The 26,942-nt window shown below is 39.2% G+C and overlaps 1 protein-coding gene across 6 annotated transcripts in view; it reads left to right on the plus strand.

Moving 5' to 3' along the window:
• Positions 1 to 26,942, plus strand: part of PIEZO2 (piezo type mechanosensitive ion channel component 2) — a 478,008-nt gene that overhangs the window by 346,686 nt on the left and 104,380 nt on the right. For 4 of the 6 annotated variants that reach the window (XM_016933287.4, XM_016933289.4, XM_054671877.2 and 1 more), the window contains exons 10-18: positions 1,317 to 1,355; positions 2,263 to 2,401; positions 5,211 to 5,359; positions 7,438 to 7,668; positions 11,195 to 11,318; positions 13,156 to 13,442; positions 15,344 to 15,492; positions 17,567 to 17,740; positions 22,075 to 22,116. In XM_016933287.4, coding sequence (XP_016788776.4) covers positions 1,317 to 1,355; positions 2,263 to 2,401; positions 5,211 to 5,359; positions 7,438 to 7,668; positions 11,195 to 11,318; positions 13,156 to 13,442; positions 15,344 to 15,492; positions 17,567 to 17,740; positions 22,075 to 22,116 — 1,334 coding nt within the window. The remainder of the gene's footprint in view (positions 1 to 1,316; positions 1,356 to 2,262; positions 2,402 to 5,210; positions 5,360 to 7,437; positions 7,669 to 11,194; positions 11,319 to 13,155; positions 13,443 to 15,343; positions 15,493 to 17,566; positions 17,741 to 22,074; positions 22,117 to 26,942) is intronic. The other 2 variants (XM_016933290.4, XM_016933288.4) reach the window with 2 other exon arrangements.

The following is a 26,942-nucleotide window of genomic DNA, read 5'->3' on the forward strand; positions in this document are numbered from 1 at the left end:
CAGTCTTCCAAAGTGCTAGGGTTACAGGCATAAGTCACTGTGCCCGGCACTAAAATACTTCTTTTTGACCAAATTGCATACCTATGTGAAGCCAGATTTTCTTTATCTACTTCAACCGAAACACCACATCACAACAGATTGAATATGGAAGCAGATGTGAAAATCCGGTTGTCTTTTATTAAGCTAGACATTAAATAGATATGCAAAATTATAAAACAATGACACTCTCTTCACTATTTGTTTTAAAAAAATAACTATTTAAATTATTTATACTAACACACAATGGTTTTTTTTTTTTATTTTTAATGAATAAATACCTAAGTAAATAAATATTTTAAGACTACCTGGTCTGATTTCTCATATGGTAGATAATTGATAGATAGAACCCACATAAATTAAGTCTCTTTGGGACCCTCAGTGATTTTTAAGAATGCAAATGAGTACTGACCTAAAATTGTGGTAGAACCACTTGGTGTGCTAATTATTATTTGGGGGAAGCCCAAATCACCTGGTAGTAATGTATTACTAGTTAAAAAGTAGAGTCATATAATAATCGTTTTGTTATAGACAGTACGCAAATCTTAAAATAATCTCTAACCACATTACAAATCAATTTTTCTTTTCTTTTCTTTCTTTCTTTTTTTTTTTTTTTTGAGACGGAGTCTCGCTCTGTCTCCCAGGCTGGAGTGCAGTGGCGCGGTCTTAGCTCACTGCAAGCTCCGCCTCCTGGGTTCACGCCATTCTCCTGCCTCAGCCTCCCAAGTATCTGGGACTACAAGCACCCACCACCACGCCCGGCTAATTTTTTGTATTTTTAGTAGAGACGGGGTTTCACTGTGTTAGCCAGGATGGTCTCGATCTCCTGGCCTCGTGATCTGCCTGCCTTGGACTCTCAAAGTGCTGGGATTACAGGCGTGAGCTACCGCGCCGAGCCCAATTTTTCTTTATTATGAAAATTCTATTTCTTGAAACATAAATACATTCAGAATTCTGCAGATGTCTCAAAGGGGTATAAAACTAAGCGCTTATTCTTGTAGAACATAACCCTTGAAAAACATGGTAACATTTATAGACATGTGGTTGCTTATCTGCTGTATAACTAAACATTAACATCAAGAGCTGTGAAATAGTTGTCATAAACAGCAGCATCCAGCTCATTTATTTGTCCTTTTATATTTTGCATGGCAATTTTAATATACTAGCTATCAGCAAGTTAAAGAGAATGGGCTTGTGCACAGTAAAACTTTATAGATACATAAACAGTAAAATGCTTTCAGCTTCCTTACTAACATGCTTTCCCGCATTGCTTTTTGCAGCTTTTATCCATGACCCAGGATGACTACAAACCATCTGATGTTAGTATACCCTTAGAATTATCATTTATGCATGTGTAAGTGATGTAAAGGCAACAAATGGAAGTAGCTCCTTTGAGTCTATTTTAATGATCTATTAAAATTTCCATAAGCTTTTCCATTTTTGGGCATAAATTATATCTGGTAGATTGCTGTTAAAATGAGATTGAGTATAATCATACAAAATATATTTAAATTTTAAGAAGCTTTGTGGGCTTTTTAAAAAGTGTTTTGTTCTGTAGCTATGCCTATTTCATAAGTAGGAAGTTTTGCATGCCCATGGGCGCACATACACATGTGTATTGGTGGGTGTTATGTTTATCTCAAAAATTGTAAAGCCAAAGAGACAGAAGGACGCAACAAGCAATTGTACTTAGTGGTGTAGTAAGGACATAGCAACCTGCAGTCAGGCAGAGATCCCCAGAAGGTGATGCCTTAGCTGAGATCCAAGGGATGTTTGCATTAGTCCTGTGCATAGGGCATAGGCAGGACAATGTTGGACCACAGCCCAAGAAAGGTCTAGAGTCCCATATAGATGGAGGGATGGCTGAGAGGTGGACAGTAGCAAACGCTGAGGCTGGAAAGATCAGACCAAATCTTGAAGGCCTCCTTCAGCCATTTACAAGAGTTTGCTCTTCATACTGAGGACAGCAGGTGCGAAGCATGGTTTTAGGCAAAGTGCAACAAGATCAGATGCACATTTTCCTGCGATCACTCTGTGGAGACTAGAGTTGGAGAGGGAATGTACAAGATTCCCCTTACTAAAATATTTGAGCAATTGGCTAAGTTATTCAGCTTGCAATCAACTCCTCACTGTTCAGTTAGGGTGGAGGAAGGGAAGTGGGGGTATGTCTGCATTGAAAACCCAGAGCTGCTGTAACAGGTGTCCCTTTCTCTGCACTCCCGGCAGGGCCTGCTGGTGACTGTGAACGGCAACCCCGTGGATTACCACACCATCCACCCAAGCCTGCCCATGGAGAACGGCCCTGGAAAAGCTGACCTCTACTCCACCCCTCAGTACCGGTGGGAGCCCTCTGATGAATCCTCAGGTAGGAGCCAGCCCTGCACTCAGGGTCGCATTTCTCCCTCATTTAGAAGCTTGGCCTCTCTCTTTTTGTTGTTGTTGCTTATTTTATTTTTTTAAAAACTGTATCCATGTCAGTATCATTAACCTCACTTCTTTAAGTTCTGCCTGCATTTTGCCCCAGCATATTGCTAGTTGTGTTCTATCCTTGTATACAAAGTAAGTGACGTAATTGGGGCAAACTTTTAAAATAAAAGGTGAAAACAGTATTTTAAACATGTCAACTTAGGTATAGCATCTATACATATGTTGGTCTTTCTTTTGGTTGATATTATAATTATGGTCAATGGTTTTCCTGGTTAATGTATGAATTTTTTTTTTTTTGAGACAGAGTCTCGCTCTGTCTCCCAGGCTGGAGTGCAATGGCACGACCTCAGCTCACTGCAACCTTTGCCTCCCGGGTTCACGCCATTCTCCTGCCTCAGCCTCCCGAGTAGCTGGGACTACAGGTGCCCACCACCACGCCTGGCTAATTTTTTGTATTTTAGTAGAGACTGGGTTTCACCATGTTGCCCAGACTGGTCTCAAACTCCTGAGCTCAGGCAATCCACCTGCCTCGGCCTCCCAAACTGCTAGGACTACAGGCGTGGGCCACCGCACCCGGCTGAGTGTTTTTTAAGAGTCCTTTTTTTGTCCATTTTTTAAAAAATGAGGTTGTCTTAACTTTTGCAAGGCTTTTTTTCTCCCTTTTCTTTCAGTTGTTTATGTTGAAGGAGAGCACTATTACTAAAGATGACAAATTGGTGGCTTGGGGCTGAGTTTCACTCTCAGATTTGATTTTTGGTCTGCACAGCATTTAAAAAAAATTTACCTAGCCATCATTTAAAAAGCTGCACCTCTGACCTAGAAATGGACACTTCTGGAATCCCTTGAAGACTATGAAGGTCTGGCAACACTAGTCCCTCACCTCTACAAAACAGCAGTTAGCTGAACCTCTATTGTCATTTCCCCTGCAAGGGACCAATTGCCTGTCACCAATCCGTAAAGACAGAATTACAAAGTGACGATAAAACTAGAGTGGATTTGCATCTCTATTTGTATGTAATTACAGCCAGAGTTCTCAGACCTTGTCCTGCCTTTAGTCAGTGGCCAGCAGCTCTCCAATTTGCATCTGTGGTACATCACGCTTACTCCAAGGGCCTTTTCGCATAACTCTTTATCAGGTTTATTCTGATGTCTGTTCTTCATAATTCTGTATCAGTACTTCCTGGAGTTGCCCCACAGGGCTTCTTAATACTTAACTGTACAACTGGTTAGTCATATTATCTGACATTCCGCAGTAAGGTTAAATCAAGGTCAGCCACCACCCCCACCCCACCCTCACACTCAACCCATGATGACACCTGAGAGCTGCATAGCTTCAAACTCTACTGTTTCGTTCCCTGTTTCTGCTTCCTGCATGTATGTGTTTTAGTTTGCAGCTCAGGCTTAAACTGGGAAGTTCAAAGAAACACAGTGCTTTCCAGTGTGCTCTTCAGAGCATGAGCACCAGAAGCAAACACACAGGGCCCAAGAGTCAGCATCTGTGGCTTCTGACGTTTGAGCTTTTGGGGTCACAGCCTAGACAACCTTCTACTTACCCATTACTTTCATGTGGACAAGTAAATTGAATTTTGAGTGCTGACACGGACAACCCAGACATACTGAAATCATAAACTGGGCTTTCAAAAGTGAAAGAAAAGCTGGAAAGGTTTTAAAAATTAAATCTATATACACAAAAAGTGTCAACCAGAGAAGCAGCATGGCAGTAACTCTAAAATCCATCAGATTTGGTGTTTTCACCCCTGTCTATGATCCCAGGGACTTTTTGTATAAACCGCAGGCTCATCCAGTCCTACTGCAGGAGGAATGAGAGCCAGTGGGCTTCTGCCAAGGACACACCATCGTCTCATTGCAGAGCCCATGTGGAGTAGTATGCACAGTCACTGATTTTTCAGTCATTTATACCTCTTTATGCTGCTAAGAAACTTTCTCCCGTAACCCACCTACACATAGCCCATTTGATTTGAACAAGAAAGACAGAAAGGACAGTCTACTTAGTGGCTTAGAACAGCACTTAGTATGACACACTTTCTCTGGACCAGGAACCTGGGCATCACTAGGCTGGTTCCTCTGGCTCAAGGTTGCTCATGAGATTGCAGTCAAGCTGCTATCTCAGCTGAAGGCTTGTCGGAGAGGGGGAGAATCTGCTCCCAGGCTCCCTGTGTAGCCATTGGCTGGCCTCAGGCTCTTGCTGACATCTGGCTGGCAGAGCCATCAGTTCTCACACCTGGGGCTCCCCATAGGGCTGTTTTCAGCATGGTAGCTGGCTTGTCTGAGGACAAGCAGGTGAGAGAATAAGAGAGAGCACTCAAGATGAAAACCACAGTCTTTTTAAACAGAATCTTGAAAGTGACCCTTCATCCCCTCTAGAGTGCCCTATTTGTGTTAGAAGAAGCCTGTCACAGGTCCCACCCACAATCGAGGGGAGGGCCCACACAACAGCATGAACACCAGGAGGTGGGGGCTCTGATGACAGGTTTAGAGGCTTCCTTCCGTATCTTCTTACATGGAAATTTTCCTTTCTCAATTATTACATGCTGGATCCCATTACACTGACCAGGCAGAACTTACTGATTCTGTTTGAATTCTAAGGGCTTTATGAATGGGAAACAATTTCTGAAATCTTAAATAAAAGGCTATACCAAAACCATACATGTGCTGCATTGCTTGGAACATTTATACAAACGTCACATGTTCGCATAAATAGTTAAATAAAGTATTTGTCCATCTAGAAAAGCGAGAGGAGGAAGAGGAAGAGAAAGAAGAATTTGAAGAAGAAAGGAGCCGTGAGGAAAAAAGAAGTATCAAAGTTCATGCCATGGTCTCCGTATTCCAATTTATTATGAAACAAAGTTACATCTGTGCCCTCATAGCTATGATGGTATGTATGATATGATGGTAGGTATAATATGATGATATGTATAATATATGATGGTATGTGTGCTATGACGGTATGTATAATATGATGGTACATATATAATGGTATATAAGATATGATGGTATGTATGCTATGACGGTATGTATAATATGATGGTACATATATAATGGCATATAAGATATGGTATGTATGATATGATATGATAGTACATATATGATGGTATGTAAGATATGATATGATGGTATGTATGATATGATGGTGTGTACAATATCTGATGGTATGTATGATATGATATGACGGTATGTATGATATGACGGTATGTATGATATGATGGTATGTATGAGTGGCGGCTGCCAGGGTGCTGGAGAAAGGAGACCACAGTCCCACTGGCTCTAAGTGCTGCTATCTTCTCAGGGCTAGCAGAAGTATAGGATCCCCCTAATGCCTTGGCAGCGAATGGTCAGCTGTGTTAATTTTTCATGGGATATTTATACTACAGATTGTAAAATTATGTCCTTTTCAATTCTATTTATCCTCCTTTTAAGTATTAATACATTTCTTCCAAATTAGCTTGTCAAGTCAGACTATCTCTTATTTTGCCAATTTGAGAGGACATATTAGTTTTTTTAAATGACATTGAAGGTCTTCAAGGTTAACATAGGCTGCTTTTATTCGTTTCAGATAGTGAGAGTTATATTCACATCTTATCTTAGATTTGGGTGAGACGTTATTCCTTCTTAGCTGCAATAACTTTTTTTTTTTTTTTTTGAGATGGAGTCTTGCTCTGTTGCCCAGGCTGGAGTGCAGTGGCACAATCTCAGCTCACTGCAAGCTCCACCTCTCGGGTTCACGCCATTCTCCTGCCTCAGCCTCCCGAGTAGCTGGGACTACAGGCGCCCGCCACCACGCCCGGCTAATTTTTTTTTTGTATTTTTAGTAGAGATGGGGTTTCACCGTGTTAGCCAGGATGGTCTCAATCTCCTGGCCTCGTGATCCACCTGCCTCGGCCTCCCAAAGTCCTGGGATTACAGGCATGAGCCACCGAGCCCGGCCAGCAGCAATAATGTTTTACCAATATGAGCATCAAGCAACCGTGGTTCCCTAGAGCACCTTCCAATTGTGAGCTCTCAGTTTATGCGTGTTTCTACTCACCATCTGCAACATCACACCTTCAAAACAGACCCTTGGCCCATAGATAGAAGATAAAAGAAGCTATAATCTCTCCCTTTCCCAAAAACAAATTTTCTTAGGAAATTTGATTTATTTTTGAGAAACCTAATATTCTTGTTTAAAATACAACTCTTCCAAATTCTGTGGTCAACAGTGAGATCCTATGGACACCTTTGATGATAAAAATAAAAATATTCTTTAACTCAAGGGACACAGAACCTAGGCACGATTTCCCCAGGCACTCAGTCCAGGTGCTTCTCAGATGAACCTGTGTGTGCTCAACTTCAGTTTCCAGTAAGGAACACAGCCACATGTGAGAGGAGACTGGGAAAAAGAAAGCACCACAAAATTGAAGAGGCTAATTTGGGGATTGCCAGCTCTATTCTCCAAATAAAATTAGTTCTGTGTTCTTTGGTTACTTTTTGACATTTTCTATACATCAACTGCTACTTTAAACTGCAACAAATCTCTCATTCTGAACTCACAGGAGTATACCATTTTTTTCTCTCTCTAAGCCAGATAAGTTTGGTCTTTTCTTTAAAGCAATAGAGCAAAATAAAATAAAATAAAATATAAAATAAAATAAAATAAAATAAAATATTTGAATACACATTTTGCTACTTAACTGAAAAAAGTCTATTGTAAAAACAACACAATCCTTCATTAAAAACGTGCCCTTGTCTGGTACCATTCTGCTGTGTTAATGGAGCTACAATGTTAAGGCTTTAAAACCTCCTGCCTTCCAAGCCACCGCTCCACGGCTTGGGGTCTCCGTCACTCCACCACAACTCTCTACTCTCCCTGGTTTGAATATTATGACCTTTTCTTTTTAGATAGTTTTTACCTTACCAGGGCGGGGGGACTGAGCATTGTATTGACCATGGTCGTGTTTCCTTTTCTGTCCTCCGGAGGCCTGGAGCATCACCTATCACAGCTGGCTGACCTTTGTGCTGCTGATCTGGTCGTGCACTCTTTGGATGATTCGCAACAGAAGAAAATATGCCATGATCAGCTCTCCCTTCATGGTGGTTTATGGAAACCTATTGTTGATATTACAGTATATATGGAGTTTTGAACTTCCTGAAATTAAAAAAGTTCCAGGATTTTTAGAAAAGAAAGAGCCAGGAGAACTTGCTTCCAAAGTAAGTGAACAGAATACAATAAAACAAAACAATGACACAAAACCACAATCATCATCATAATCGTATCCAAGAGAAACCTTATAAAAACAGGTTCCAAATATTCACTGCTTTGTAAAAATGAACAAACATGAGACTGTAAGAAACAATTTGCGGTGCTTAGAGGCCTCTATAATTTAAACATGAACATATATTACGCCATGATTTAGCTTTTACTTAGGAATGACAATGTTTTCCACTCAAAGAAAACTTGTATAAATGTTTTTAAGTATAAATCCTACTAGAGTAAAAATTAGGTGTGAAAATAGGAAAACACAGTGTAAAATGTGTTAAGGGATTATAGGACTGTCTTTGATTATCATTTTATAAAACATGCTTAGTGCATTAGTGTCACAGATAAGTATTGATTATTCATGACATTTTTCTCCAATTCCTTCCTAAAGAACATTTTTAGCAGCAAAAATGAAGTATGACACTTGCTGTTTTTCTTCTACTGGTTATATGATATGTTCTTATCTGAGTTAGAATGTTCATACTCTTCTCATTACTCATTTGTTTTCATGGGCCATTTTAACAGTTTTATTTCAAAAGATTAGGTTTCCCAACTTACTGTTTGTTTTGTTAACAGAATGGCAGACTAAACACACATTCCCTTTGTGTTAATAATTTAGTTTTAAGACAGTAAAAATAAACGTGTATATATTGAATGGGTCTTGGAAATTAGTGTCTTTGGAGGAGATGGTCATTTACATTACATGAAATTCACCTTTCCTGGGAGCAACTGCCCGCTTGAAGGGTTGCCACACACCCCATATCCAAGGCAAGCAGGTGTAAGTGGGGTAGAGTAGACTAGGGCAAAGTTTGGTCTTCCTAACAGATTTTTGGGTGAAGAGCTACTGGGGTAAATGAAACACAATCCAACAGGTGAATTCTAGTGACAGAGGTGAGAATATAACCCCTGTGTTCATGGACCAAGGGAATGTCATTCATTGATTCATTCATCCCAAACTCCTATGCCTGCTTCTTCTCCTCACCCTGCTCCATGCTGAAAATCCCACGTTATACTCTCACTTACAAGGCACCTTCATCTAACACTCTTTTCTTTTACTCTCTCTCCCTCTTTCCTCTTAAACACAGACCCACACACACATATTCACACACAATTGGTAACTTAGTCTTACTCTATTTTTAAAAATCAAAATTATTTTCTTTTGACTGTGTAAATTCATCACAGTCTCACTCCGAATAGCAATGAAACTGCTAAAATTGCATGCCAAGTCACTAGTTGAATTGTCTCCTGTCGAATCTAAAATTAACAGTTCTTTAGGAGGAAAACATTATTTGGGAAATAAATTTGTTACTCGTGGAAAAAAAAGAGTTATTCCGGGAACCTAGGTCTGCACTTATATTTTAACGCACCCAGGAACTCAGAAAAAGTGCAAGGTTTTGTCATAGAAGATAGTAATACATCTCCAGGCTTATAACATTTCTATTACAATAACATTTGTAAAACACATTTTTTTTTTTTTTTTTGAGACGGAGTTTCGCTCTGTATCCCAGGCTGGAGGGCAGTGGCGCAATCTCGGCTCACTGCAAGCTCCGCCTCCCGGGTTCACGCCATTCTCCTGCCTCAGCCTCCCGAGTAGCTGGGACTACAGGCGCCCACTACCACGCCCAGCTAATTTTTTTGTATTTTTTTTTTTAGTAGAGACGGGATTTCACCGTGTTAGCCAGGATGGTCTCGATCTCCTGATCTCATGATCCACCTGCCTCGGCCTCCCAAAGTGCTGGGATTACAGGCGTGAGCCATCGTGCCCAGCCAGAATGGCTATAATTTTTTAAAAGGCAGATAATAACCAGTGCTACTGAGGACATGGAGAAGTTGAAATGGTCACACACTGCTGGTGGGAATGTAAAATGGTGCAGCAACTTTGGAAAACAAAGTGCCAGTTCCTCAAAATTTTAAACATAAAATTTCCATAAGACCAGCAATTCCAGTCCTAGGTTCATTTACCCAGGAGGATTGAAACCATCTGTCCACACAAAAACTTGTATGTGAATGTTCATAGCAGCATTATCCATCATAGCTAAAATATAGAAATGATCCAAATGCCTATTAACTAATGAAAGGATAAAATGTTGCATGGCCATACAATGGAGTATTATTGGGTATTTAAAAGGGATAAAGAACTGTGCATGCTACCAGTGGATCAACCTAGAAAACATTATGCTAAGCAAAAACAATCCATTTATGAAAGGCTACATATTATATAATTTCATTCATATAAAATTTCCAGATTAGGCAAATCTATAGACACAAAAAGTAAATTCGTGGTTGGCTAGGGCTGAGATAGGATTAGGCAAATCTATAGAGACAAAAAGTAAATTCGTGGTTGGCTAGGGCTGAGATAGGGAGAAAAGGAAGCAACAGTCGTGGGGCTTCTTACACAGGGTTGATGAAAATATTGCAAAATGGATTGCAGTGATGGTTGCACAACTCCGTGAATATACTAAAAACCACTGAATTAGACAATTTAAATGGGTGAATTGCATGGTATATGAATTATATATCAATAAAGCTATTTTTAAAAACCTACTGTGTGTGACCAGGCATGGTGGCTTATGCCTGTAATCCCAGCATTTTGGGAGGCCAAGGCAGGCGGATCACCTGATGTCAGGAGTTCGAGACCAGCCTGGCTAACATGGTGAAACCCCGTCTCTACTAAAAGAATACAAAAACTAGCCGGGTGTGGTGGTGTATGCCTGTAATCCCAGCTACTTGAGAGGCTGAGGCAGGAGAACCACTTGAATCCGGGAGGCAGAGGTTCCAGTGAGCTGAAATCATTCCATTACACTCCAGCCTGGACAACCAGAGCAAAACTCCCTCTCAAACAAAAACAACAGCAATAAACCTACTGTGTGTTAGGTACTGTATTTCCTAAACAATAGAGTTCCCCCAAATCAAAAGGTTTTTGATTTCTTAGTCCTTAAGAAAATGTTACTATGAAAGCATGGGCACTTAGAACTAGTATCCCTTTAGCTTTAAAAGATTAATAATAAGGGGTTCTATTTTCTGGGATGAAATTTTCCTTTTCCCATCTATGGAATTCTTCAAAATAAGGAACACTGCAGTCAAGGGAGTATTATGCAAGAAGTACATCTTCCTTTTACAATTGTAATGACGTCACAGTCAGGAGGGAATCAACCAAGGACCAGCACCTCAAGGAAGACCACCTGTTGCAGCTGATTTCCTGCCCAGGTGGAAGTTGTTAGAAAGGTTGGGTTCATCTTCCTCAGGACTTGCGTGGTGCTTCTGGCACCCAACACAAACATGGGAGCATCCTCGGAAAAGGGACTTAAAAGCAGTGAATCTCAGCTGAAGTCAAGCCAGGTGACCTGACTCTGTCTCCAATAAAAAGGTTTATTTATTGTGCTCCCACTGGAATGCGGAGAAAATGTTACATTTGTTGAATGTTTTTACATTCCAAATGGTTGCTTAATTCTTGTTTTGCTGCTTCTCTACTTTCAGATCCTTTTCACCATTACTTTTTGGCTACTGCTGAGGCAGCACCTCACAGAGCAAAAAGCTCTGCAAGAAAAGGAAGCTCTTTTATCGGAAGTCAAAATTGGCAGTCAGGAAAATGAAGAAAAAGGTAAATTAGTGTATATGTGTGGCTGGAGAGTTTGGTGCTCAGCAAAATTACAGAGAAAGAGCCCCAAAATACATCAGACAGCTTCGGAATAAATGAAACTGGAATGTAAACTTGGAGCAATAAGTAACGTTATTACAGCGTGTAACTTTTTAGATACATGTGAGAGTTGCAAAGGAGTGCTAAAAATGTGCCATTTGGGCCGGGCGCGGTGGCTCACGCCTGTAATCCCAGCACTTTGGGAGGCCGAGGTGGGCGGATCACGAGGTCAGGACATTGAGACCGTCCTGGCTAACACGGTGAAAACCCGCCTTTACTACAAATACAAAAAACTAGCCGGGCGTAGTGGTGGGCGCCTGTAGTCCCAGCTACTCAGGAGGCTGAGGCAAGAGAACGCTGTGAACCTGGGAGGCGGAGCTCGCAGTGAACCCAGACCTCACGGCTGCACTCCAGCCTGGGCGACAGAGCGAGTCTCCCTCTCAAAAAAAAAAAAAAAAGTGCCATTTGATCCTCACGAAGGTGATTCCCAATGAAAGAAAAACTGAGGCTCTGAGAAATTAAATGCTTCCTCCCAGGTCATACTTCTAGTGAGTATTGGAACCAAGAAGCTAAGTCACATCTTTCACATTTAAAACTTCTCTCTTCTTTCTTAACAATAGTACACCACAATGTAAAAACAGAGGATGATGATGTTATCACCTTGATAATTTTAGACCTGCTATATAGGTAAAATAAGAACAGCTTGCTCCCTAATTCCCTAGATATGCCAATAAATGTAAATTTAATATTTGTAGAGTGGATTGAAGACTTGTGAGATTAAGAAGCACTGTCTGTGAAAAGGAGCCTAGAAATGTCCACAGAAGCTGGGCTGGTCACCTTCAGATTAAACCAGTAACCATAAGAATGAATACAGGCATATATATATCTCTCCATACACACACACATATATTTATGGTTAGTTTCTTATTTGGACCTAAACAATGAGTTGTTCTTCAGTAACAAAAGTCTGTCTATAAGATTCAAATCTTGCCTATATGAGTTTGGATGACTCTGTTCAACATAGTGATTAAATTAACCAGCTAATTTTGGTAAAAAATGGTTAATTTGAGATCAACTGTTGCTCTGAGCCCTCACTTGATTTTCACTCTCCTCACTGTGAATCTACTAGTTGTTTGAATAAATTATTCAAATTAACCCCAATAATTATTTTGAAATAATTATTCAAGTTCTTCAAATATAAGGCTGTGTAACACAGAGATGAGTCTTATGTATTTTAAAGCAACACAAAATAAGTTTTTTATTTTGATCCATTAAATTGTTTTAAACTTAAATTACAATTACCCTTTCAATCTAATTTAAATTAAATTATGTTTTGCTGTAACTCTTAAATTTTTAGTTATTTAAAAGCATACTTTTTGGTTAAGATTGTTAGCATTAACCACATTTAGTAAAGTACTACTTGGATTGTCTAGAGCCATGAAGCAATTAGAATTTGAAATTGATACAGTCATTTAGATTTGTGCAACAATAGTTGCCTATTTATTTTTTACATCTCACAGTACTTAAAGCTATCACTGGATATCAGAAAGAAAAAAGATTTGTATATAAATTAGTGTTACCAAATTTATTTTCTTGTAAACTATATTTTGAGAAGGTTATGAAAATTGACTTTTAATCTAGTTATGAATGTTGCTGAGTTTATGAGAATAGTCTAAAATCATCCAAATTATACAATAACTTAGAAAATGCATGCCTCTACATCCTACACCTATCACATGGTCAAAGTGTGGTTCTGCACAGATAACCAGCTAAGTATAACAGCACAGTTTTCTATTTGAAGATGAGGAACTTCAAGATATACAAGTGGAAGGAGATCCCAAAGAGGAGGAAGAAGAGGAAGCGAAGGAAGAGAAGCAAGAGAGAAAGAAGGTAGAGCAAGAGGAAGCTGAAGAAGAAGATGAGCAGGACATCATGAAAGTCCTGGGCAATCTGGTGGTGGCCATGTTCATCAAGTACTGGATCTACGTCTGTGGAGGCATGTTCTTCTTCGTCAGCTTCGAGGGTAAAATCGTAATGTACAAAATCATCTACATGGTGCTGTTCCTGTTCTGTGTGGCCCTATATCAGGTAGGTACACAGTTGACCATTTTAATTCTCACATCTCTCCCAGGAATATACATGAGCTACATTTGCAGAGATTTTAAATCACTAGGATCTCATGAACATGGATAAAGTGATTGGCAAGATTCAAACGTTGTATCCCAAGAATCCTAAAATGGGAAATGACTGTCTTCAACTTGTTTACTATTTCAGAATTTCAGGGCTGGGTGCAGTGGCTCCTGCCTGTAATTTCAGCACTTTGGGAGGCAAGGGAGGAGGACTGCTTGAGGCCAGGAGTTCCAAACCAACCTGGGCAAAATACCGAAACCTTGTCTTTACAAAACATTCTCTTAAATTAAAAAACTAGCCAGGTGTGGTGGCACACCTGTAGTCCTAGCTTCTTGGTAGACTGAGGCAGGAGGATCACTTGATCCCAGGAGGTCAAGGCTGCAGTGAGCTATGCTTGTACCACTGCACTCCAGCTGGGCAACAGATTAAGATGCCATCTCTAAAAAAAGTAAAAATAAAAATTTTAGGTTGTTGAAAAATCAGGAAAAAGTTCATACATAGGTTTTCCAAAAATTATTGATCAAAAAAAAAATCCGTAAAATTGAATTACATTTCTATTTCTTTCTTTCTTCCTTCCTTCCTTCCTTCCTTCCTTCCTTCCTTCCTTCCTTCCTTCCTTTCTTTCTTTTTTTTTGTTTTGAGACAGAGTCTTGCTCTGTCCCTTAGGCTGGAGTGCAGTGGCATGATCTCTGCTCATTGCTCACTGCAATCTCTGCCTCCCAGGTTCAAGCAATTCTCATGCCTCAGCCTCCCAAGTAGCTGGGATTCCAAGTGTGTGCCAACACCTCCAGCTAATGTTTGTATTTTTAGTAGAGACGGGGTTTCACCATGTTGGCCAGGCTGGTTTCAAACTCCTGGCTTCAAGTGATCCGCCCTCCTCGGCCTTCCAGAGTTCTGGGATTACAGGCATGAGCCACCGCACCTGGCCTGTAAAAATTGAATTATATTTTAAAATAGTAATTTAAAAGCTAGATAATCTGAAGTCGTAGAGTATTCCTAGGTATACTTTTGCATTTCAGGCTTTAGGGTCAGAAAAAGATATATGTGTGGCATGTGCCTGCTCTTTGTGTACATATATATATGTATAGTGCATTGACTGCTTTCATATTTCATTAATTAAAAGAATTCCATTCATTAAAATAAGTTAATATAAGAGATACATTAAAATGAGTTAGTCCTCCACAGACTAACTTTTAACTGACGATAAAAGAGAACCCAATAATAGAAACACATGAAAGAGTAAAATATCTTGCAGGTAGCCAATAAAACAAATAAAGGAACTAAAATAAACAAGAGTATATCATATGTTAAGATAAAAAAATCTCAAAAGAAATCAGTGAACTTTTGAATACTCTTAAAAATTCAGAATGGATGTTCTCTAATGAATATCCACAGCTTACGGTAAAACGAGATGTCTTTTTTCTGTGGTTGGTTCACATTTTCATTCATACAATATTGCTTTCAATTTCAAAATGGATGTGGTTTTCTCTGAGCAATGATAACCACAATGACAGCAGCACCTACCCTACTGTTCCTTGAGCGCCCCCTATGGGCCAGATAGCTTGCAGGAACCCATAAGCAATATCTATTTCATCCTCCTAGCAACCCTGCAAAATAGGCACTTATGGAAGGTTCAGCCTCTTCCCCACACAGTTAGCAACCATTTATAGAACTGGGGTTCTAACCCAGGACCACTCCACTATGATAGACACGGAACATTAAAAACTAGAGATGAAATAGACTTTATTTTCAGACATTTGTAAATGTATCACTTGTCTTACTTGAATTAAACCAACTATTTTTGTGAGTTTTCCTAAAAGTGATTTTTTTCTCATTTTTTTTCAATGTCTGATTTGCAGGTGCACTATGAATGGTGGAGGAAAATTCTAAAATATTTTTGGATGTCAGTGGTTATTTACACTATGCTGGTGCTTATCTTTATATACACATATCAGTTTGAGAACTTCCCAGGCCTGTGGCAAAATATGACTGGATTGAAAAAAGAAAAGTAAGTAATTTTGAGTTGAAAATGATGAACAAGATGAAGACTTGAATGCATATTGTTCAAAGCATCTTTAAGGAAGATTTTAGTAAAGCATGATGTCATCAATGTCTGTAAGTTCCTCAATAATAGAAATTAAAACTGAGTCATTTTTGTGTTCTCTTTACTTAGCCCTTAGCTTAGAACATAATAGGCACTCCATGAATTTTCAGAATTTTAATGAAATGACATTTTCTACTGTTAGTTTCATGTGAAACACACCTAACACTCAGTCGTGCTTTCTGCCCTCCACATTGGAGCTCAGTTCTTCAGTTCATAAGTAAGTTCATGCACTTATAAAGTAGCAGACTTTGCTCATTTATGTTGCTGGGTGCTTAGAGTCTAAGGAGTATTTAGCGTCAAAAAGAAATAAATTTCTCCAAGTGCTCATAGACTTGTGATGATGAGACGGTGGTTCCTGTGCATGTGGGAGATAGTGCTCTATCCTTTTCTAATTTGCTTCTGTAAACTTCGGAAATTAGTTTGGAAATCCAGCCAGCATTGGGTTTTGAGCTGAATATATTGATGCGGCTGAGAAGGGAAGTCCCTTAGAAGTCTCTGTCCCTTAGAAGGGAAAGATAACTATGTAACTACACCAACACAGCTGAAGTGTCTATACAATAAGCATTTATTAAATGTTGTCCATGTGCTGACACTGTTTTGTGCCTGGAATATGACAGGGAACAAGACAGACAAAATCTAAGCCCTGTAGATCTTATATTCTAGCAGAGGAGACAAACAAAACTATTCAGTGTAAAATAAGTCTATTACACTTTGTGACAGGTCTGTGAAGGAAACAGACAACAGGCTGAGGCAGTGAGTAAGGGAGAACTATAAATGAGTGACTGGCATGGGCTTTGCTGAGGAGCTGGTTTAAACTACAGTTGAAGCATTAGAAGAAGCTTGTCTTAGGAAAAGTGTGTGAGTTGGAGTCTGGGGTGTGGAAGGGCATTTCAGGCAGAGGGAACAGCACATGCAAAGGTCCTGAGGCAAGTCAGAGTTTGGCACAGTTCATAAGAGGAACTGAAGACAGGGGGTGAGTGGACAGCAAAGAGTGGGGAGAATTCAGGCAGGCAGCTGGGATGTGCATGGCTTGTAGGTAGCATTATTTGTATTTTATTCTTGGTGGAATTTTCCAATCTTTAAAGATCACTTGACTAGCTGAGAAAAAGCGATGTGTGGGAGTAGAAACAAGGAGACTAGTTAGTAGGCAGCAGCAGCGGTCCTGTGAGAAATGATGGCAGCTTCCCCTAGATTCGGCGGAGGCAGAGATGGATAACAGGAGTGGGAAATTCAAGAGGTGCTTTAGGATGCTGAAGGAAATGTGGATGAATGAGATATGAAAGAAAAGAACATAGGAGGCATCTGACTTCTCAGTTTTCGCAGGGTAGACAGTTGTACCATTTATTGGTTCAGGGATACTAGAGTGGGGAGAGGGATGTGGAGGACAGCTTTGCCAAGAAAAATAGGAAAATCAAGAATACTGTTTTGGAAACACTAATATAAAATAACTGTGAAACAACCAATTTCCAGTAGCAATTTGGGCACGAGAATCTTACAGGAGGAGCCTGCGCTGTAGATGCACTTTGAGTCCTTGGTGTAAGGATGATGTGTAAATCCACAGAAGAGGATTTCCCTAGGGGGAAAGCACAGCTGGAAGAGAGATCAAAACAGAGTCCTGGGGATATTTCAGCCTCTAGAGGTCCAATAGAAAAGGAGGAGATCATGGAGGAACAAGAAACCAAGAGAGTGTGATGGTGTCAAGACCACACTTGCTTCAAGGAGGACCAGAGGTTTAATTAAATAAAGCTAGAGAAATAGCCCTGGCATCTGGGAATGTCAAGGTTTATTATTGACCATTGTTAAAGTAGGTTAGCTGGCTTGGTGGAAACGAAAGCCATATTGGACCATATGGGAGAGAGGGATGCAATAAATGATAGACCTGACAGGAGTGTAAAACTGTGATGTAGTTTATCACAAAGAGTCTGTGACTTCATTGCGTAAGAGAGGTTCCTGCTTTTTATTTTGTTTTGTTTTGCAGGCTTGAGGATCTTGGCTTAAAGCAGTTTACTGTGGCTGAACTATTCACTCGCATATTCATCCCAACCTCCTTTCTGCTGGTGTGCATTTTACACCTGCACTATTTCCATGACCGGTTCCTTGAACTCACAGACCTCAAGTCCATTCCCAGCAAAGAAGACAACACCATCTACAGGTGAGCCACTGGAAGAAACACAGACCTCTTATTAGCAGGAAGGCAGCCTTCAACCCTACCTTAGGTTGGCCACCTTGCGAGAAGCCAGTAATCTAAAAGTTTCAGCCTTGAATTTTCCATGAGTATCAGCTTGTGAGAAAAAGAAGAAAACATGTGGAAGATTCTGTGACACGTTCTGAAACAATGGGTAGTGACTTACGACTGGTTAATGTAAAATGATCTTGATCGTCTTGTGAGATATTCAGAGTAGCTGTGGAGACTTAAATATTTTAGAGTTGATATGTGTATTTGTGTCTAGGCTGGTTATATGTTTTTAGAACATTTAGGGAATCTGGCTAATTCAGAGAATTTTTCCATTATGCCGACCACAAGTACAGAAGTCTTGTGAGAGCATAGCAAAAGATGATGGGCAGTTTTCCCTTCCACTTTGGAAATAAAGAACTTTGGCTAAAAAAACAGAATCTGCAATTGACTAGTAACTACAATCATATTTAAGAGGACAACATGATGACAATATCTTCTTTTAGCAGCTTATGGTTGTTTTATCCTCATCAATAAATATACATTGTTGCAAATAACAGATGGGATATTACTTTTCCTGCCCATATTTATTCAAACCACAATGGGTTATCACAAATCCTTCACTGTGTTCCATCACGGGGAGATCACAAGCATTCTTTTAGTGAACGCTGACAATGGTCTTCCTTTCTGCCTCATGTTTAGCCTATGATTCAGATATTGGACAAATACTTGTTAAGCAGCTAGGGGAGCAAAGGGCTGTACTGAGAGGAGCACAGAGGCCACGGATGAAAATTCTCCTTAATTATTTGACTTTAAGGGAAAAAATGAAGATATCAATAGAAGATGAAGTAGGAGTTCATTATATGCGTTTCGTAAAATGCCAAACTTCCAGCATTCTGCTATGTAGGAACTAGAGTTATGGATAGACCCAAAACATCTATTTAATGATGAGAAACATTTTGTAATCCTTGGTTATGACCAGCAGATTCACTTTCCTTATTGTGTTGTGTTTCGCCTATCATTCTGATACTTCAGATGACTCGTAACCCATGGAACCAAGAGGTATCAATCAGTCATGACTTGTTTTGCTATCTAGCCACCAGGAAAATCAGGCTCTGCTAAAACCTCTCTGCTCCCAAGGCCCCAGCAGGGAGGAGGGCATGGATGGGGTCAGTGGCTTACCGTCTCCATATCTGTACTCCTGCTACCTTCAGTGATGATCAAGCATTAGGAAAAATAAAGTAGTTATTAGAAGTTTGGGGAACCCTAGAAGATATCAGTCATAGACAAACTTGATGGGAGGGAAAATCACCCCAAGTTTACAAAGAGAATGCCTGCACATAAAAGTGAGAATTGTCAATAATCAGAAAAAGGATTTTTTTAATCATTATTTTGACATTGCTTGTGATCTGTGTGGATAAAACTAGTATTTGATATTTAATTCTGACCACGTAACATGTTTAAATTTACTATAAGCCCTCACCATTCTTTTCAAGGGCCCTATTCAATAATTACAAAGTATTTTAGTTAGCAGAGCCAATTTGTATGTTTGTGAAGGAGTTGTAATTATTAAGCATTGCTAATGAAATCTTTTTTTAAAAAAATCTTTTTTTTTCTTCCAAATGCCATTTCTTCTCTTGCATATTCATTTTTTTTTTCTCACTAAAAGTGCCTCCAGCATGCAGGAGCCTTTTTCTTGCCATTTTTCTTAATGTGGATGTGTCTGAGTCTTCTGTCACGCAATCAAACAGAGATATAATTCACCATTTATCCAGAAAAGTAGAAACATGCAGGACCACAGTTTTGCAGAAGACAATTCGGCTCACCAGCCTAGAGACTCCCAAGGTTTGGACCTAGCGTATGTGAAAACTGAATTAAGGTCCCACAGAATTCCCTTTAAGCGTGTATAGCAGTGTTTAGCCTATGCAGGTTCTGGGGAAAGACTGCAGCCCACGTCAAGATGTAGGTTCTGTGTTTCCTCAGCTGCCGCTTCACAGCCCTTACCCTGCACCCCATAGCAGAGAAGAAAGATCTAAATGATCTGTACCGATATGAGTCCTGACTTGCCTTCCTTGCAGCTGTGGCTTAGCCCTAAGCACTCCCTTAATGGTGAATTTTCCATGTAAATGTAAAGGGTGAGGAAAGAGTGTGTAATGCCAGTTCTCTGAAGAGTTTAAGGACATAGGATTTCATTTTTCGTTCTATGAAAATTTTATAATATATATTATATAATAATATAATATATATTATATAATAATATAATATATTATATAATAATATAATATATTATATAATAATATAATATTTAATATATATTATTTAATATAATATATAGACTATATAATATATTATATAATTATTTATATATAATTATAATATATTATATATTTATATATAATTATAATTATAATATATTATATAATTGTTTATATATAATATATCACATAACATAATCATATATATTATGATATATATAATTATATGATCTATAATAGATATACACTGATATATATTAATATATAATATATAATTATAACATATTACATATAATATACAAAATTTTCAAAGCTTAATATATTATATATAATGTTCAAAGTTTAAATATAGATATATTTTTTCTAGCAACTCTTTCTCATGGGAGTATTTTCCTTGCTCATAATTTTCACCTCACAGTATTTTTTGTCCTTGGAGTCCTAATACAATGGCTACATTAAAATCAAAATGATGAAGAAAAAGGAATATTTTGAGAGTTAGGATTGACTGTCAGGCTTTGCTTTCTCTGCTCCCACCTCCTAAACAGATGCTTTACAAGAAATGGCCCACAGATCAGCAATAACCGATTCGCTCGTTAAGCTGATTTCCACACTGTTGTCTCTGGAGATATGCAACTCTTCTTTTCCTGTTGTGTCACTTGTTGGTGTATATGTGCTTATGCACGCAGATGTAATGTAGGCACATGTCACCTGTGTATGAAGCAGAATTTATTGTTTAGACTTACAGAATTTACAAAGTTAGCCTTATGAAAATGTAATAATATAGGAAGAAATTATTATTCCTAAGTAGGCAATCTCAGGAATATTATTTCACCTATATATTGATAGAATTTCATATTATAAGAATTATAATGTATAACATTGTTTATTATATAATATATAATTAGCAATGATTTACAAAGGACTATTTAAATATTCATTACTGTTTTTTTTTTATTTGAAACGGAGTCTCGCTCTGTTGCCCAAGCTGGAGTGCAGTGGTGCCATCTCGGCTCACTGCAACCTCCGCCTCCCGGGTTCAAGTGATTCTTCTGCCTCAGGCTCCCAAGTAGCTGGGACTACAGGCATGTGCCACCATGCCTGGCTAATTTTTCTATTTTTAATAGAGACAGGGGTTTCACCATATTGGCCAGGCTGGTATCGAACTCTTGACCTCATGATCCACCTGCCTCGACTTCCCAAAGTGCTGGGATTACAGGCGTGAGCCACCACACCTGGCCATATTCATTACTTTTATAGCTCTTTAATTTATGCAGGTTTGTTTTAGAAAGTATTATTATGCATAGAGAAATGAAATGACTTTTTTAAACTATAGTTTTAGCAAAACCTTAGAAAACAGCATGTTGAATATGGCCGCTGAGTAGGATCCTTTTTTTTTTTAATTCTGGAGTAGCAGCAAAAATTAATTTTTTAAATTATATTTTATTTCATAAAATGTACCTTGAGGCCAGGCACTGTGTCTCACACCTGTAATCGCAGCACTTTGGGAGGCTGAGGAGGGTGGATCACCTGCAGTCAGGAGTTTGAGACCAACTAAGCCAACATAGTAAAACCCCATCTCTACTAAAAATACAAAAATTAGCCAGGTATGATGGCATACACCTGTAATCCCAGCCACTTGGGAGGCTGAGGCAGGAGAATCACTTGAACCCAGGAGGCAGAGGCTGCCGTGAGCTAAGATATGTCACTGCACTCCAGCCTGGGTGACAGAGCAAGACTCCGCAAAAAAAAAAAAAAGGTACCTTAAAAAATTTAAACATTACAAATTTGTAATAAAGTGTGTGAGATGGAGAGGGATGAGAAGAAGGGAGAGGCTTGTTATCTTTTAGCATTTTTCCTGAACATTGTCTGATTTAATGTTGCTACTGAATCTTGCTGTCTAGACTCTTCTTCAAGGCATGAAGCCTGTGAGGGTGGCTACACTTGATGCTAGGAAGCTTAAGGGAGTCCACTTTGTTCGTCTCTGTCTAACAGTCTCCTCTCTTTCTCTCCAACCTGTCTCCTCATTGCATCCCTGTGCTTCCGTCTGCCACCTCATAGCCATGCCAAAGTCAATGGTCGCGTATATCTAATAATAAATAGGTGGGTACTTCAATGTTTTCTCTCTTATTTTTGTTTGAAGCTATTTCTTGCTGTGTTAAACTCTTAACTGCTTTATACATGAAAATCATGTTGTCAGGTAGTGGACAGTGGTCTTCAGGTATGCTCATGGATGGATTTTGCAAACCAAACCATTTGGTATCTGTACCGACTGGTGCCGTCAAGTGGATGTAGAGGCTGTTGAGGGTCTTCAGCTGGTGCTCAGCCTTTGGCCTTGGTTCAAACTTACGTCCCATTCATTCTGTTCTTTGGTAGAATTAGTGCAAGGCTTGCCTGAGAACTCCCCTCCCTCTTGAACACATAACTGAGAGCTCAGCTCAAGAACCACCTCCTCCACAAACCCTCCCATAAATGCCAACATTCCTGCTAAGAGTAATCCGCCTTCCCTCTGAACCTCCGTAGCACTCCATCACTGATGCTGTCCTGACACTTGCCTTCCGGTCCTCTGTCTGATCTCCTGCCTGCTTGTCTTATCTGCCTTGCTGGAGTAGGGGCATAACCTTCTCAGATCTGGACTCCCTCTATGATTCACCAAGATGTCCCCATGTCACCTACCCCCAGCGCCTTACCCACGAAGTGATATTTGATAGATATTTCCTAAATGAAATGAAAGTAGTCACAATATATGGTTTTAAAAACATCACTTTCTTCAAATATATCTCTACTTGAAAGATCAACATATTATTGAAGAGGGATATTTTACATCACCAGATTTCATATGTTTGCACAGCACAAAAGGCACTGAGATGGCACTGAGACATGGACTTTCCTTAAGATGCATATCACCTAGCTAGGGAGATAAAACATATAATGTCCACGCAAAATAAAAAGCAAGTTTTGATAAATGTCGTGCAATAGGTTATCCCCCAGAGTTATCCTTTGGGATCTAACTTACTAAAACTATTTTACTTTACTAAGTAGGTGAATTAAAATATTCACTCTTGTAATTGCATGTCATTAGTAATAAAGCTAGTAATTTAGTAAGAGAAATATATCTTGCAATAAATCCAATTAACAAAATAATTCTTCAAAAGATTTGTTGGTTTTCTACCCCGTTCGCTTTTCTTATAGGTAAAATCCTAAGGCAGACAACCAAATTACAAACCCTAAGAGGCAGAACTTCTAACCAAGTATGAAAAGCAGAGTCACTTGTGGATTGCTGAGGGAGGAGGAATGAACGAGGCCTGTCAGGTTTCTTGGGGGCTGGTTTTTGACAACCTGAAAAAGAAACATCAACAACAGGTTTTTCAGCTGATAGGAAGAGAAGTAAGAAACAGACTCTAGCTAGAAATCCTGAGCAATAATCTAAATCCCATCCCTCCAAACATAAGGAACTCCTCACTCTCTTTTTCTCTGTGTTTCTTATGAAGCATTTAGCATTTGCTTTGTAAAGAGAAAGCTGAGACCCGTAAGAGGGCAAGAGTTGGTTTGATGGGCTCCCTTGGCAGCAACTCGTATGACTTTTGATCCCGAAGGACCAGACTTATATCATGAATGGGAGCTTATGCCCTTTACCCCAAGCCACAAGGCCAGCTAATTCTCTCAGGACTTCTTAGAAGTATCAAAGTTCAAAGTCACCCCAAATGACCAAAAACTTGCAATATCCCATCTTTACCTTCTTTCCAGTGAAATCTCCTATTTTTGTGTGAATATAAACATGTTAAGAGCAGCCAGAGGCTGGGTGTGGTGGCTCACGCCTGTAATCCCAGCACCTTGGGAAGCCAAGGCAGGTGGATCATGAGGTCAGGAGATCGAGACCATCCTGGCTAACACGGTGAAACCCTGTCTCTACTAAATATACAAAAAATTAGCTGGGTGTGGTGGCGGGCGCCTGTAGTCCCAGCTACTCAGGAGGCTAAGGGAGGAGAATGGCGTGAACCTGGGAGGCGGAGCTTGCAGTGAGCCAGGATGGTGCCACTGCACTCCAGCCTGGGCGACAGAGCGAGACTCCCTCTCAAAAAAAAAAAAAAAAAGAGCAGCCAGAGCTGTGCCTCAAAGGAAACGTTATCAAACAAGCCTGTCCCTCATTTTATAATGTGTGCTTCTGAAATGCTGTATGCAGTGTTGAGTAGGGCTGATTATCCATTAGAATGACAGGGTGAATCCTTTAATAAAGTATATAAGCTTGCTTTCTCTCATAATTTATTTCTTTATGTTCAGTGTTTTATAAGGAGAATAAAATGTTTATAAATGTTAGTTCTGGGCTGAAAGAGGGGCATACCTACAATTCAACTTAAGAGTTGATTAAAATTTAGACATGACTTTACAAGTTGTAAGGTAGGGTAGTGTATTGAGGACAGTAGGCCACTTTGATAACATTTTAAAAATATAGATAATTGTGGTTAAGTTGCAACTGACCTAGTAAACAGTATACATTTTACCAACACACATAATTAAGATGTAATATTCAATTCACAAACCAAGTGCTTATATGTGAATACAATCTTCTAAAAGTGCTTTTGAGTTCTAGATAATAATTTATCTTAAACAGTAAAATTATTTTACTTTAAATGTTACTTATATTAAACACTACACAGGTGCAAGTCACCTTTCTGCTAATAGTCTAATGATAACAGTGTCAGTGCAGTTTATATTACCACATATTCCAAATTAGAATCATAAAAACAAATGACATTCAGACTAAGGAGATTTTACAATGCTAGAATTTCCATTTTCTTTAATGGAAAGTAGTTTACTATGCAGCTTTTCAAAGTCAGGTTCTTGTACAGAATTAACCCTCTTTGAGCGTCCCTGTCAAGTAATTCGTTTCTTCTGTTTCAAATAAGGATGTATCTCCAGTGCATAAAATTTCTTCACCCAAGATTCAGTGAATTATAGTGCACCCCAGGCACAGTACTACATTTTGTAAGGGTGATGAGTAAAGCAGGACTGGATTCTGTCTTCAAGGGGAAAGTCCCCAGAACCCATACTTAGAATAAAATGACAGAGTCACAAATGGAGAAGCACACACATTGGGAGTTGCACAAAGCTGTGGAAGTGTAGAGTGAGTGAAGACACAAACAAATACTTGTCATCTGCTCCGTTAGAACATGAAAGGAGAGAGCCATTTTGCTTAATGGTCAGTGAGAAGGTTAGAGCTCAGAGCCTGAATAAGAGCAAGGAAACAAAGTTATCAGTAATGTTAAAGAAAACCCTAAGAGAAGAAATGCACTTCCTGTGGAGAAAGACATCCAAAGCAGCCTGATTGAAGGCAGTGGAGGAGGAGGCTTCTCCGAGAATCCTGTTCATCATCATGCTTATTATTTGGAGTCCCAAAGTCAAAATCCTGCATATGACCACTAGGTAATTTGCACCTGATATTCAGTAAAGAATTATAAGTCTTATAAGTTCCTTAGCCTGAAGCCTGATGTTCAGTAAAGAATTACAAGTCTTATAAGTTCTTTAGCCTGAAGTTTCCGGGAGTATTTTTACTAGAGTGGGTTTTTAAATTTTGTTTTTGGAAAATCAAGATCCATTTTCTTTTTATTTGCTAGGAAGGAAAAAAAAAAAGCTGAATTAAAATACACAGGCTTTCCCGGAGAGTCCATACAGCTGTTTCTTCTAGCAACCGCAGCTGGGTCTGCCTCGGAAGCTTGCATTTGTGCAGAACCACCTCTGCCGCTCCCACTCCTCAGGGAATGCAGTAGTTGAGATCACACACAGAAAGCCCAGTAAACAGAACCCTGAGACCATTGGGAAACAGATTCCCGATGAAGAAATGTTTGCTCTTTTTTTTTCTTCTGAATGGCCTTCTATAAAATAGCCAAGTTCTGTTAAAGAAGGCGCTGATGACAGAATCATAGTCTAAGTTTAATACCTTCCGTATCATCCATCATTGTGCAGGCTCTTACAAAAGCATGTTTCTAATTCTGCTTTTTCTTTACAATGAATTTATGATGCAGATTATCAAACCATAATATATGAAAATCTACCATTAGAAGATGGCTCCTTATTTTAAAATGTTTCCTGTGTAATTAACCACTGTGTTAACTGCTTAACAGGAACCACCTTAATTTTTACAACCTCCTATAAATAGGCACTATTGTTTCAGCTAACCGAGACTTAAAAGATAGGTTACATAGCTTTCTCATCTCACCTAGCTAGCAAGTTTTCTGGTGAAGACTTGAACCCAAGTCTTTTAACATTCTTCTCTATGGCCTCTAAAAACAATGTTACCATAAAAATGAGAAAAAGAGAGAGAGAAAAGTAAAAGGATTCACACAAGTGTCTTTTTGAAACAGTATACTTTATTCATGCATTTAAAATATTTTTATCTATGTTTTATGCACGCAGTTTTTTATAATACAAAGTACAATTCTCTGAAATTTCTCAAGATAGTTAATAAACCCCTAGACTAGTAAATGACAGCCTGATACATAATTTCTTTTTTTTTTTCTTTTTTTGTCATCCATTACAAGCTCATGAGGTTAGACTGCTCCAGAGAGGGTCTGGGGTTTGTGGCTCTAAGGTCAGAGGGAATGAGCAGTGTTGGATGCAGAGATGCCCTTCTCATTTGTCCGCAGCTGCATCTTGTCCCATTACAAGTTTCTAGAAATCAGCCTTGTGGACCTACTTCCAAAAGGCTTACTCCAGTGTCTTCCTCTGATTCTTTCATTGAACGATCTCTCCTCAATGCACCCTGCCTGTGGCATGGCAGTTTGGGGGCATCGTTGCTTAAGGACATCTGCTGTGTAGCTGTAGTAGCAGCTGTGGAAACAGCCTCCCCTCTTTGAGTTTCACTCTGTTAATAGCAGTAATTGTTAGAAAGTAGTTTTCTTGTCGTATGAGATTGCAGCAGTGTCAATGTA

The sequence above is a fragment of the Pan troglodytes genome, chromosome 17, assembly GCF_028858775.2.
Source record: "Pan troglodytes isolate AG18354 chromosome 17, NHGRI_mPanTro3-v2.0_pri, whole genome shotgun sequence".
NCBI lineage: Eukaryota > Metazoa > Chordata > Mammalia > Primates > Hominidae > Pan > Pan troglodytes.